The sequence below is a fragment of the Wasmannia auropunctata genome, unplaced genomic scaffold (assembly GCF_000956235.1).
Source record: "Wasmannia auropunctata unplaced genomic scaffold, wasmannia.A_1.0 LD336092.1, whole genome shotgun sequence".
NCBI lineage: Eukaryota > Metazoa > Arthropoda > Insecta > Hymenoptera > Formicidae > Wasmannia > Wasmannia auropunctata.
Window position 1 is genome coordinate 2098991 of NW_012026798.1, and position 12946 is coordinate 2111936.

Sequence of the window (12946 nt, forward strand, 5' to 3'; positions counted from 1 at the left end):
GGCGTCGTCTCATCTGCACTTGTTGTACTTAATATGACGTAATGTATGTACACTTAATTTTTGGAGAAAAAAAGAGAAAACAAACGCGACGAATGCAATTAAATATTATAATCAGAAATATGCTACTTTAATAAACAAAATTCAAAAATGTTTCAATAAACATAAAAAATAGAAAATTATATATATATAAAAATTCCAATAATTTGTCTAATACCATAAAATTGTTTCATTGCAAATTATATTAAATAATTTATTAAAAATGTTCTTTAGATTATATACCGTCAGTATAGATGTAGGATTTCTAGGAATTAATTAATTCTTTTATAGTAGATAATAAATGCATCATGATGTTCTCGTTTATCATCATGAAAACGTTTTAATAATACTGCAATCGCGCGCACAGAGGGCACTACATGCCAGTCACGCCAGTTTCTCCTCTGTTTCGTTCTTCTCTCTGTGTTTTTTTATAAGTATATTTGTCCCGGCACAAGTGTAAACTGGAATAAGTCGCCGAGTGCAATGAGGGATAATTTTGTGATAAATAATATCACGCCAAGTGAAATGTGGTAAAATGTTCGAAGGATCGAATACAAAGTAAGCTTGACAGCGTTTATTCGCGGCGAAAATAATATTTGTCACACACAAATTTTGTTCGAAACAACCGATATCTCTCCTACCTTTGTTGTGTATTAAATACACAACAAACAATGTAAAGAATGAAATCGCAGCGTGATTGCATTGCCGTGGGATTGTCCGCGCGTTGAGATTGGCACGGTGACAATTCGAAAGACGACAACATGTCCACCGTGACGAGCGGCAAGAACTTGTTGCGGCCGAGCGGCCTGCAGTGCAAGAACCTGCAGGAGTATTTAAAGTCGCGCACCGCCGACACTTTGAACAAGCTGTACCACAGGCCGCCTATATGCCTGGCCGTGTTCCGCGAGCTGCCGCTCATCGCCAAGCACTACGTCATGAGGCTGCTGTTCGTCGAGCAGCCGGTGCCGCAGGCGGTCATAGCCTCCTGGTGCTCCAAGCTCTACTTCGAGGAGCACCAGAAGGTGGTGCAGGTCCTGAACGATCTGTACGTGTGGAAGGAGGCGTCCATACCCGGCGGGCTGCCGGGCTGGATCCTGAACAACACCTTCAAGAAGAACTTGAAGATCGTGCTGCTGGGCGGCGGCAAGCCGTGGACCATGTCCAATCAGCTGGAAACCGACAGCAAACCGCGAGACGTCGCCTTCCTGGATTCTTACGCGTTGGAAAGGTGGGAGTGCGTCTTACACTACATGGTCGGCTCCCAGCAGCAGGAGGGTAAGAGATTTCTCAAGACATCTTGAAAACATATCGTGTGACTGCACTAAGGTAGAGCTTGTTATATAAATGATGCTACGCAAAATTTTCACGTGCGTTTCTATATTTATTGCAAACTTAGAATGAACTGTTGTCTTTAGGTATACATATACAATTTTTTGTAAAAAGAACGTCTCAATCTCTGACAAGAAGTTTCTCGAAACAAATAAATTCACGGCTGTCTTTCATGACAATTTTGAAATTTTATGCCGACATGCTGTGCATACGTAAATAAAAAATATATGTAATTGTACTTCAAGTACTTTAAGTAGTTTTCATTCGAATGGAACTTGTTTCCGAGGTACATTCTTGTTTTGCAGTATTTTATAATTTAGTCATATTTTGTACATAAAATTTGCAATAAATTGCAAATATCTATTATCTTATATGTCTATTATAAGACTATAAGACATTTAATATATTTTAAAATGTTGCGTTAGGCATATCTGCCGATGCTGTAAGAATACTTCTACATGCTGGTTTAATGAAGAGAGACGAAGCTGATGGAAGCCCAGTTATAACACAAGCTGGTTTTCAATTTTTGCTTTTAGACACAGCCTCGCAGGTAATTGTCAGTTCTATATCAGAGATATTTTCTTTGCCATGCTAGAGATATATTTTCATGTTTAGAATGTACCTAATTATTACATACTCATAATATTAATACAATGAACAATCTCTTTTTACACACGTTGCTTTATACGCGGTTTTATACATCACAAATATTTTCTTTCTGTAGGTATGGTATTTTATTCTACAATATCTTGACACAATTGAGGCGCGTGGTCTGGATTTAGTAGAATGCCTTACCTTCCTGTTTCAATTAAATTTTTCCACCCTTGGTAAAGATTATAGTACCGAAGGTATGTCCGAGGGACTTTTGACATTTTTGCAACATTTAAGAGAATTCGGACTTGTGTACCAACGAAAACGCAAAGCAGGAAGGTAAATATATATATAGATAAAATATGATGCGTGTTAATTGTGCAAGATAATTCAATCTACTGATATCCTTGTTAATATTCTGTGTTGCAAGGTTTTATCCAACTCGATTAGCGTTAAACATCGCTACTGGCGAAAATAAACCTTTGACCAGAGACACAGACAAGGAAGGGTATATAGTTGTGGAAACGAATTATCGAGTTTACGCTTATACAAATTCAAACTTGCAAGTCGCACTGCTCGGACTTTTCTGCGAAATGTTGTATAGGTAAGCGCAACATATGTACGAGATGTATATTAAAAAATTTAAATAAACAATTATTATTATATTTTATTCTGTGTGTAGGTTTCCAAATTTAGTTGTATCAATATTGACAAGAGATTCCGTAAGACAAGCATTGAAGAGTGGAATAACTGCTTCGCAAATAGTAGGGTATGTTTAATGATTTAAATAAAAATATTGTTTTATGTGTACTACATATTTTCTCATATCAACAGCTATTTGCAGCAACATGCACATAGTAAGATGATAGAAGCAGGGCCGCCTATATTACCACCTACTATTGTAGACCAAATTAAGTTGTGGGAAAACGAGAGAAATAGATTTTCGTTCAGCGAAGGAGTTCTGTATAGTCAATTTCTATCTCAGACCGACTTCGAGGTTCTTAGGGATCACGCGGTCTCAACCGGAGTATTAATTTGGCAAAGTGAAAGGTAATTGTTATGTTAAAACACAAATGTTGTATGAAATATTTATTACACATATAATTTACGCTGAAAAATTTCGTGACAAGTGTTACAATTAATGATAAAATATATTCTTTATCTTGTAGGAAGAGAACCATGGTGGTTACCAAAGCCGGTCACGATGATGTAAAAAAGTTTTGGAAACGATACTCAAAAGGCTCGAGTTAATATTCAATTAACAAGATTTAGTTCTAATCATTCAGTGTATGTTGTTATGTTTCCTGATTAATTACGAAAGATCTTGTTCTAAAAAAGTGCCTAGAAAAACTGGAGAGGCATCCTTGACACAGATTGGAGAAATAATGTTTTCTTTTTAATTGATGTCTAAGCTCTCTCAGGTCGGACTAGGTTTTGATAATGCAAGTGTGATATTCAATTAAGTAAGTTTTTATATATTTAATATTGTCTGTTTTCCTACTCCAATTATATAAAATTTACACAACGAGGAAATCAAGAATCATTCAGAATTTGCCAATTCAAACTATTCTATTAAAATCTGTTGCAATTTTTTACATTATAATAAATAAATTTTTCATCGAAATACAGCCGTCAACCTTTATATCTTTTCAACACCACATTTCTAAAGTAAATTAAATACATTTGAGATATTCGCATTTTGGATTAGTAGTTTTTATGCAAATAACATTTATAATTTAAATCAATAGTTAATTTTTTTTATATAGGAAATTAGGCGTGTAGATAAAAATATAAATTGATATAAATCGAGTTTATTATACATTTATCAAATAGTGAAGTTGGATTAAGGTAATTTTAAACTCCGATTCACTTATCATTCTTATTATTTCGTTGACATAAATAAAATTATTAATTTTTTATTGTTAACATATAGGAAAAAGATTAGCGACAACTAATTATGTATTGAGAAATTTTATTTAAAATTTTAGACAATTCTGTTGGTTGAATTAATTGTAGATTAAATTAACCAGCACATATCAATCTGCGTAAAATAATCTGATCAATAATTTAAAACACGAAAAAGGCAATATTTTCTGGACGACAATAACGCATCTTAATGTCAAAATTTACAATTTCAGATTTTGTGTTGCAATTTATTTTTTTGTAGAGTACACAAACGAAAAATAAAAATATTTTATTATACATACATATAATTCAAATACAAGCTTCGACGTTTAATTGTGTATAGATATATGAACTGCCTTACTGCTGAGCGAACATTTCTGTTAAATCGCGGCGGCAGTCACATAAACCAATCCATAGCAACATTCGACACGAAACTCTTGTAAATTAAAAAAAAAAAGATCAATCAGTTTTTGAATGGCATGTATCCCCTCGTGTTACGCGAACCTTCATAGACATTTGCCATTTTTTCGTAGTAATTTATTTAGCTCATGTCGCGCAGTCCTTCGTGTCGCTTCCCTGCCACGCTTATCGACCACTATTTGCATGAAAAATTATACGGTATTGCCAGAGGAAAAAAGAATATAAAAAAAACATAATACTCCTACGCAACGCGAGTCATGGGCGGGAGACATATGGACGAGTATCGTGTGTCACCGCGGCGATTGACGTTTTGCGAAGTATAATTTCTGCGACATCTTTTTTTACCTCTCTCTAACAATGATGAATAGAAAATGATGGGGCGCGGCATGCGTATTGCGTTTCCCGACAACCTGTGATTATCGCAGGCAACGTTAGCATAGACGTAGCACGTTATTAGGGGATACGCACAGTATAGTATCGGGATATGGGTATCGTCCGGAAAATATCAGCTGGATCTTGAGGGAGACATCCATGACGCAAAACCGAGTCGGGAAGATGCAATTGACTGTGAAGCACTACTACAATGTTAACAAGATCCTCATGTCGAAAATGGGCACTTGGCCGACGCAAAGTACATTCAAGAAGATAGCGTTGCCGACCTTAACAACAACTGTAATTTTCAGCATCGGTTTTCTTGAGGTAAATTCCCGCCGTTTTTTTTTATGTAGTCCTATAAAAATTAACATCGTGCGAATAAAATTTGCGAGAGAAAGAGAGAAGAATATGTTTATGTGAAGATGCTTTTCACAAGTGCTGAGAAATCCATATCTTTTCTAGGATTTTATTTATATTTGAATTCTGAAATATTCTAAGATTTCTACAATTTTCTAAAATTTTATAATTCTATTCTATAATTTTCGAAGAAAACTTATAAAATCTAAAGAAATTTAATTTATTTTTTAAAAATCTAGATAAAATATGAAAATTTTCCCATAAATATCCAAAACGTATATCTTCTCATGATATTATTTGTCTAATAAATAATTAATTGTAAGAAAGTAATTAATCCCCAAAGTAAATAATTAAATAATCGTTTGTAACGATATTATAATAATTTACATACAATTTTTAATTATAGTTAATTTTTTCAGAGAATTTTTCAATTCTAATTGTTTCGAACTTAAAATTTATTTTTTATATATTTTTTTAAGAAAAAACAAATTATTTTATAATTGCTCAAAATATAAGGAAAGTGCGGTTGATCTAAAACAACCTTTATATATCTCATATTTCAGAGTTATAAAAAATATTTAAGTAAAAAATAACATATTCATCGTATTTCATCGCGATTTTTTTTTAAATTATTCAGATCGGCTATTTACATTGCTCTTGATACAGGTAGGTGAAACGTTGAAGATGCGCAGAGGTGTTCGCAATAATTATCGCCGATTTTCAGTTTGTACGAATGACGGAAATATGGCATAAGCTGATGGAGGACTGCGAATGCTTCATCATAGTGCTGCTTTCAATCGGCGGTTACATTAAAATATTTCTTGTGGTCCTCAAAAATAAAAACGTAAGATTTCGCGGGGCTGCAATTTCGCTTGGGTCCTTAAAAAAAGAACCGCAAGATGTAAACCGCCAATTAATTGTTTCAATCATCCATCCTTAGATAGAATACCTATTGTCGCTCATCAATTATCATTGGCGCATCTTCACGCATTCCTTGGAGGTAAAAGCTATGGAGGAGTACGCTATCTTAGGAAGAAAAATGACGATAATTTACGCCGGTAATAATGAGATAAGTCACTTGCGGCTTATAACGCCGGCTCGTCACGCGTCACGTATCGCACTCGATCTTACTTTTACCGTATACGTGAATTGCAAATGCACCTGATCTAAATGACGCGGCTCGATCGTTTGTTCGTTTGTGCGTTTATACATCGTAATAATAATTCGAGTTGCAGTTATGATTTATTCGTTAATGAGTATTTTCATGCTGATGCCGCTAATGCCGCAATTATTGGATCTCCTCATGCCTCTCAATACATCGCGCCCTCGCATATATCTATTCGATATCGACTACAGCTTCGACAGGGACGAGTATTTCTATCCTGTATTATTCCACTCGTACACGTTAACTGTATTGTCTATGACAGCCATGGTAATAGTCGATACAAGCTATCTGATGTTCACGCTGCACGCGTGCGGTCTGTTTGCCTCTATCGGGTATCGTACTTGTAACACTTATTTTTCTGACAAACTTTTATTTAACCCATTAAGATCCTTACGACCTTTCCTAATTTTAAACTTTGTTACTCGAGTCCTAATCAAAATTTTTGAATTGTGTTGACATTTAAGGATAAAAGGAGATCCTCTCTTTCCAAAAATCTATAGTAGGCGATAAGGCCTAGAAAAAGAATAAAAAAAGATCAGAGCGAAAATATTCAAAGTTCCCTGTATTACTGATGCTGATCGAATATACAAAAAAAAAACGATCTGTTTCGTAGTATAGAAGTATGAAATTATTAATAATTAAAAATTAATTTTTTGATAGATATAAAGATTAAAAGTGAGGGTAAAAAAAATAAATGATTCCTCTGCCTTTGTACAGGCAATTAACTATAATGATTTTATCTATCTTTTTAAATAAAATAAATCGATATAATTATTATTGATCAAAGTTATATCGATTATATATTCAAAAAGTCAGACGAGATCATTTATTAGTTGAAAATTTGTCAAGAAAGGCAGGGATCACTTTTTTTTTATTTCCCTTTTCAATTCTTACATTTTTTTTTAGACGTCTCACTCCGAGTAAATTTTCAGAAAGAGAGCGATTCTTTTTATTCTTTAATTTCCAATTGCAGTTTAAACATTTTGATTAAGACCCGAGTTACAAGGATTTAAAACAGAAAACTGCATAAAGATAGAACTTAGTAGACTTAATATAAAAGAATATTTTTTCTTCTTTAAATATTCGTATAGATAAAATTTCAATCGTTTTTCAAAGGCATCGGCTAGAAAATCTGACCTCGATGACAAGTGTAAAGAAAAACAATTTTAAGGACGTAATTTGTAATAAGCGCAAAGATTACGATGACGAGATCTATCGCGAACTGGTGCTTCTCTTACGGAAACATCAACTGAGCCTTACGTGAGTTTTGAATTTTTTGCAAGATATTTTGCATTCGATGTATCTGTTTTTATATCTTTCAGATATGTCGATTTGTTGGAGTCTTTCTATGCACTATATTCATTTTCGATGATCTTCCTGCATTTCATCATTATGACTCTCCTCGGAATGCAAGTGAGCGCGGAACGGTATTAAAATACGTTGCCGATTAGAAATTGTTTTCGTGCCCTTTAGAATTTAATTGTCTTGCAGATAATGTCTTTGAAGGATCAAAAGCAAGAGATGATCAAATTCGTATCGATGGGACTAGGTGGTTTCGTGCATCTTTTCGTTTTGAGTTACCCCGCCCAAGAGATAATGGACCATAGCGCAGATATATTTCACAAAGCGTAAATATATCGCACCAATTGAGCTACCCATGTGATCGTAGTAAAACAAAGAAAACGCAGATAGATTTTTTTCGAGAAAGAGTATCTAAATAAAACTTCTTCCTTTCTAATACTGCGTTTAACTCTTACTATAATCGTGTTTTTTGTTCTCTTCAAATTTTAAATGTTTCAATCAAAATAGACATTCGAAAATAATATTTTACTAGAGATATACGAAAATAACATATATAGATATTAGTATAAAAAGTATGCATTAGCATAGGCTTATTGTGTTGTTAGATATAACATGCTGTGGTACAAAATGTCGCGAAGAACGGTACGGTTGCTGAGCATATTGCTTTACAGGGCTTTTGTGCCTTGTACATTAACGGCCGGCAAAATATACGTGCTGTCGATAGAGAATTATGTTAAGGTAAGAAATCTTTCCAATTCGTGCAGTATCTATAAGTATTATGGAAGTACGTAGCCAATTTGAATTTTAAGGTGATGAAAGTAACTTTTTCTTATTTCACCGCCCTTTCGTCGCTCCAGTGATTTGTGGTTAAAGGAAAAGGAAAGCAATGTTATGTTGGATTATCGAACGATAAAATTAGTGAGTTGAGTGATTTTTCACGGTAAAAAGTAACTCTATATCGTACAGCAATGATAAATGAAATTTAAAAAAAATTGACGAGTTGCATATGAAAGTGAAGACGTATTTTGAAATCTGTTATAGATTTATTTTTCTGTTCGTGCGTTAATAAAAATTCAAAGAGATAGTTATTATCATTACAATTATAACGTTATAATTGTTATCATTTTTTAAAATAAAAGCCCGACTTGTCAAAATAAAATCTTAACGATTTCATCGTTAAGAAGTTGTTTATATGAACGTAACGTGATGTAGGAACCGTTTACGTGTATAATTTTTTTGTCTTCAACTTCGACGTAGCTGAAGAAGACGCACATATTGAGAGAATTATTTAATTTTCAAGTTTAATTTCTAACAATAAATTTTGTTTATGAATTTAATAGCAGAAATAATGATAAAAGTTAATTTGAAAAATAATATACGAGAGTTCTGTGTTAATTAATTAACAACGATTAATGACAATGACAGACGAAATTAGATGTTGAGAGAAATTTTGCTTCAATCTTCATAGTGTGAAAACGTACAAAGAATGATTGAATTCAAAGAAGTCAACAAAACTCCGGAGGAATAATGGGAAGGCGATAAAGAATCCGACGAACAAGCAGTAAGTACAAGAATAAATTAATATATTCTTGATAAAAACTATCGGCATTATTAAAATAACTGCATAGAATTATGTAATAAATGTTTGTTTAAATATTTAATGCCAATAAAAAAATATCAGAGTGAAAATAGGCAAAGCTCCCTGTATTATTGACGCCGATCGAATATATAAAAAACCGATTTGTTTTATAGTATAGAAGTATGAAATTATTGGTAATCAAAAATTAATTATTCAATTACGTCAATAATGCTTTCTAACGTGACTGCACAAAAATATCGAGAAGTCCGAGATAATTTGTATTAATTTTTTACGGAAGCAATAAGTTTTTCTTTTTAATCAAAAGCTCTTTCAGATTGGACTAGGATTCGATAATGCAACAAATATTAAATGAAGTAAATATGTAGATATTTTTAATGTCTGTTTTATTCCTACTCCAATTATAAAATTTATACAATGAGGAAGGAATTGTTTTCAGAATTCATTCAATTTGATTTATCATACTAAAATTTTTTACATAATACAATAAATAAATTTCCAATCGGAATACAGTCATTAACTCAATATCTTCTAAACACCACATTTTTGAAGTAAATTTAATTAGAATGTTTCGAATATTTTTTGTGGTGCAAGTAACATATTTATAATTTAAATCAACAATATTGTATACAATTAATGAAACATGTAGATGGCATGTAAATGGAAATATAAATTAATAGTTCATTCAGTCAGATAGATGAACATTAAATCAAGTTGTATAGTCATTTAAGTGTACCATTTCCGCTCATACACTATATCGAGCAACAGAATACAGAAATGTTAAATAATACTGCATTTTATTATTTGCAAATATTTTAAAACATAGCTTCACGTATGGATTAAAATTTTTTACGCAGATACAAATGCAGAATGATATTCGTTGTCAACTCCGATAGCGATTGGGAGGAAAAAAGGACATTTTTTTTCAGTTGAAGCATTTCACTGCATTAGCATGAGTCCCAAACGTTCGGCGAGTCGAGAGCTTGCTGTCAACGCTGCGGCGCTGCCTTTGGCTTTGGCATTTTAGCTAATATTGCTGGCATCTCGTTCTTTTCGTCATACTTCTTCCACAATTCATACAAATTTATTATATACCGCGCTATTTCTTGTATCTTTTCCATATCTGCGTTCAGTTCTGCGAACCACGATTTGAGATCTTTTTGCAGTATCACACAAGCTATTTGCAGACAGCCTGTAAAGAAAAATATAAATCACCATTAAGTTCTCTTGTAACGTTAAAGTATTGAAAATGAAAAAAAAAACACGATTATTTCGATCTTACCAATAGCTATTTGATAAGGTGGATATAACAGACATACGTCCGTTCTCAGACTGTCATTAATAATACGCCACGCGAGCATAAGTAGCTGGTCGTCTGGTCCTATATCCTGAATTAATGTTAACAAAGGACGGTACGGTTGATATACTATTAAACAACAGTCCAAATGTTCCAAAAGATAAAATTCGCACTCCAAGATGTGATTTGTGCGATATGGAAATTCTTGCGAATACGCGTAACTAAATTTGTTCTTAACTATAAGGAAAAAAATAGACACAACGTTAAATTAAACAATCATCATTTCGTTAGGTGCATAACTGATCCCCGACGAGATGTAACAGCGAATGTAATATTTCATGGAACTTACTTACATTTCCCATTGTCGATATCAGTCTACTATTAGAGATTACTCCGAACTCTTCTACTTTCGACGCCAGAAATACTGTAGTAGGAGCTAATAATAGAGGGTCTATGCATTTTAAGCTATTGCGAGCATAAAATCGTTTAAAATACACTGTCGCAGTAGCTACCACTTGCTGCCTCAATTTTAACTGTTCACCTATCATCTGTATCACTAGTGACAGGATTTACACATGGATATAATTACACAGATTACATTACGTGTGCTTTGTAATTGTAATAGTAATTATGTGACAAAATGCGGTACAGATTTCTGTATGCATAAACGGTCAATTACAGCCTCGTTAAATGTTAAATTCATTTAAAGTAGTAAAGCAGTGCAATGCGCTGTGTAACCTTGCGAGAAGGTTGAAGGCGCTATAATTCACCGGCCGGTGGAGTAAAAGGGAAAAAAAAATTCCTTTAATGAATTTAATAATTGACGATTGAAATATGGATAAGTACACTGAACTTATTTTCGTTATAATAGAAACAAGAAAACAAAGCAAAGCAGAGTTTCGCTGTGTGTGAAACATTTCACAAGTTATCCAATATATTTCAAAATTATTCATGTGAACTTGTATTTTGATTGATATTGGATCATAATTTGCGAAAATAAACGTGTCTATCAACAATAAGATAGACACAAAGGTGTTCCATCAATTGACAGGTACCTATACTTTAGAATGAGTTTGTCAATCTCCATCAGGTGTGAGAGGATCATTTCAACTTACTGCTAGAAAAGAAAATAAATATTTTCTGATATTCCTCTTCCGTAAGCACTGACAGATCATGCTGACGTTCCCTGATCAGATCCTGTTTATCCAGTAACCACTGTTGGCTATGGAAAAGACAAGAAATCTCGTGAAAATCGAAACTCGCTTGTCGAGATTTCGCCGCTACACGAAACGGTCTAAACTTACTGATGCGAGCTCTGCCAAAAATTCCCGGCCATGTCTATAACTAAATTATCCGCCTGCAAACTTTTGGGACACGTTGGCTGGTGTTAAATTGTTCAAAAATCCTGTCGAACGCTGAATGCACGTAGAAATTACTTTCTCGGATTTCCCACCAAATCTACTTCGTATTTTCACGAAATATGAACGTAGCAACGGACCGAATGGTGTCTTTTGATTTCTTAATTTTTCTGTACAAAAATATTACATCGAGATCAAAATTCTCGGCACTCATATGCACGGCAAATGCCTGTGTAACCTCTACTTTAATTCCCCCCCGAAAAGGGGAGTAATCGAGCACCGCCAGCCAGCCGGCCAGCCGCCAGGCCCGGCCAGGCTCGCGGCTCACTGTGCGGAGAGGGGAGCGTTTGACACGTCGCGATTGGCCACAGCCAACACAGTGCTCTCTTCACTGGATCGACCAATCAGGTAACGAGGTAACCGAGTGCTATTCGTCGAGGCCTATTCGGACAAAATCAAAACCGCGTCTTGATCATTGTAATTGATCACTGATCACAGCCGTTCACAACGCCTGGTGCAGTGTGCCTGGAGCGGCTGGAGCCATGGAGCCATTGAACCATTCAATCAAAAGATCCTGTATTAAATTAGCGATGTAAGTGATGGCCTATTCAGATAAACCTGCATGATTATATATGCATAAAGAAACTTATCCAATCATATATTTTACGTGCATCTTTATGATAGCAATGTGACTGGAGAATTTTCTTTGTGCACATGCAGCTACGCAAATTTGTCTGTAATTAGGCCCTTATATATGTACATTTACTTTAATATTTCATAAAATTCATATTATATTTTATATGCGATTTTTTAATATAAATCTACAATTTAAATGTAATACAGATATATATATATATATATATATATATATATATATTATATGTGTATATATGTCACATTATTTATTGGTAGGTTAAAGTTAAAATAGCATATAAAAGAATTAAGAGCTATTAAAGTTGCTTGGAGAAACTTGTAATACTATCACGATATAAGATTATAGTAGAACGTGACAATATCTTATTACAAGTCTTTTCGTCCGCACGGATCTTAAAAGGATTTGGTGAATTGCTTCTGGACCAGTGGTTTGTGCAGAGCTTATCAGCTTGAATCTTATGTTTACAAGGAATTAATGGCATTACTTGTAGTAACTGGGATTTATACGTGGTTTATTTAACCTCGGACAACTTTCTGAAGTTGTAAAACTTACATCAGAT

At 33.8% G+C, this 12946-nt stretch overlaps 4 protein-coding genes and 1 long non-coding RNA gene across 6 annotated transcripts in view; 3 read left to right on the plus strand and 2 right to left on the minus strand.

Moving 5' to 3' along the window:
- The first annotated feature begins 425 nt into the window (after positions 1–425).
- Positions 426–3580, plus strand: LOC105462967 (general transcription factor IIH subunit 4). The gene is made up of 7 exons (XM_011709917.1): positions 426–1311; positions 1791–1915; positions 2090–2295; positions 2387–2560; positions 2639–2725; positions 2791–3006; positions 3126–3580. The coding sequence occupies exons 1-7, from the start codon at positions 798–800 to the stop codon at positions 3205–3207; spliced, it is 1404 nt and encodes a 467-aa protein (XP_011708219.1). The 5' UTR covers positions 426–797; the 3' UTR covers positions 3208–3580.
- Positions 3581–3738: 158 nt separating this feature from the next.
- LOC105462966 lies at positions 3739–8526 on the plus strand. Its single transcript, XM_011709916.1, has 8 exons — positions 3739–4980; positions 5738–5857; positions 5954–6071; positions 6249–6510; positions 7295–7438; positions 7501–7591; positions 7670–7806; positions 8086–8526. Exons 1-8 carry the CDS (start codon positions 4813–4815, stop codon positions 8270–8272), a joined length of 1227 nt encoding a protein of 408 aa, XP_011708218.1. The 5' UTR covers positions 3739–4812; the 3' UTR covers positions 8273–8526.
- Positions 5803–6263, minus strand: LOC105462964. 2 transcript variants are annotated; one of them, XR_976138.1, is made up of 3 exons: positions 6175–6263; positions 5963–6039; positions 5803–5892 (listed from the first exon to the last, which is right to left on the minus strand). It is a non-coding gene; the product is annotated as an uncharacterized LOC105462964 (long non-coding RNA). The 2 variants fall into 2 exon arrangements; XR_976137.1 differs by having other exon boundaries at positions 6145–6263.
- Positions 8527–9446: 920 nt separating the features above from the next.
- Positions 9447–12040, minus strand: LOC105462968 (cyclin-C). Its single transcript, XM_011709918.1, has 5 exons — positions 11679–12040; positions 11490–11596; positions 10724–10930; positions 10360–10611; positions 9447–10269 (listed from the first exon to the last, which is right to left on the minus strand). Exons 1-5 carry the CDS (start codon positions 11708–11710, stop codon positions 10067–10069), a joined length of 801 nt encoding a protein of 266 aa, XP_011708220.1. The 5' UTR covers positions 11711–12040; the 3' UTR covers positions 9447–10066.
- A 213-nt stretch (positions 12041–12253) lies between these two features.
- LOC105462970 (odorant receptor 4-like) overlaps positions 12254–12946 on the plus strand; it is a 6953-nt gene continuing 6260 nt past the window's right edge. The window contains exon 1 of the mRNA XM_011709921.1: positions 12254–12324. The gene's annotated coding sequence lies outside the window, so the exon portion shown is untranslated. The remainder of the gene's footprint in view (positions 12325–12946) is intronic.

Coding starts and splice junctions, on each gene's coding strand:
- LOC105462968 (XM_011709918.1), bottom strand. CDS start 11,710: ATGGCCGGGAATTTTTGGCAGAGCTCGCATCA. Junction 11,597..11,678: donor TTTTGGCAGAGCTCGCATCA/GTAAGTTTAGAC, acceptor TCTTTTCCATAG/CCAACAGTGGTTACTGGATA. Junction 10,270..10,359: donor ACCTTATCAAATAGCTATTG/GTAAGATCGAAA, acceptor TTTTCTTTACAG/GCTGTCTGCAAATAGCTTGT.
- LOC105462967 (XM_011709917.1), top strand. CDS start 798: ATGTCCACCGTGACGAGCGGCAAGAACTTGTTGCGGCCGAGCGGCCTG. Junction 1,916..2,089: donor TTTTAGACACAGCCTCGCAG/GTAATTGTCAGT, acceptor TTCTTTCTGTAG/GTATGGTATTTTATTCTACA. Junction 2,296..2,386: donor CGAAAACGCAAAGCAGGAAG/GTAAATATATAT, acceptor CTGTGTTGCAAG/GTTTTATCCAACTCGATTAG.
- LOC105462966 (XM_011709916.1), top strand. CDS start 4,813: ATGACGCAAAACCGAGTCGGGAAGATGCAATTGACTGTGAAGCACTAC. Junction 7,592..7,669: donor TGACTCTCCTCGGAATGCAA/GTGAGCGCGGAA, acceptor ATTGTCTTGCAG/ATAATGTCTTTGAAGGATCA. Junction 7,807..8,085: donor GCAGATATATTTCACAAAGC/GTAAATATATCG, acceptor TTGTGTTGTTAG/ATATAACATGCTGTGGTACA.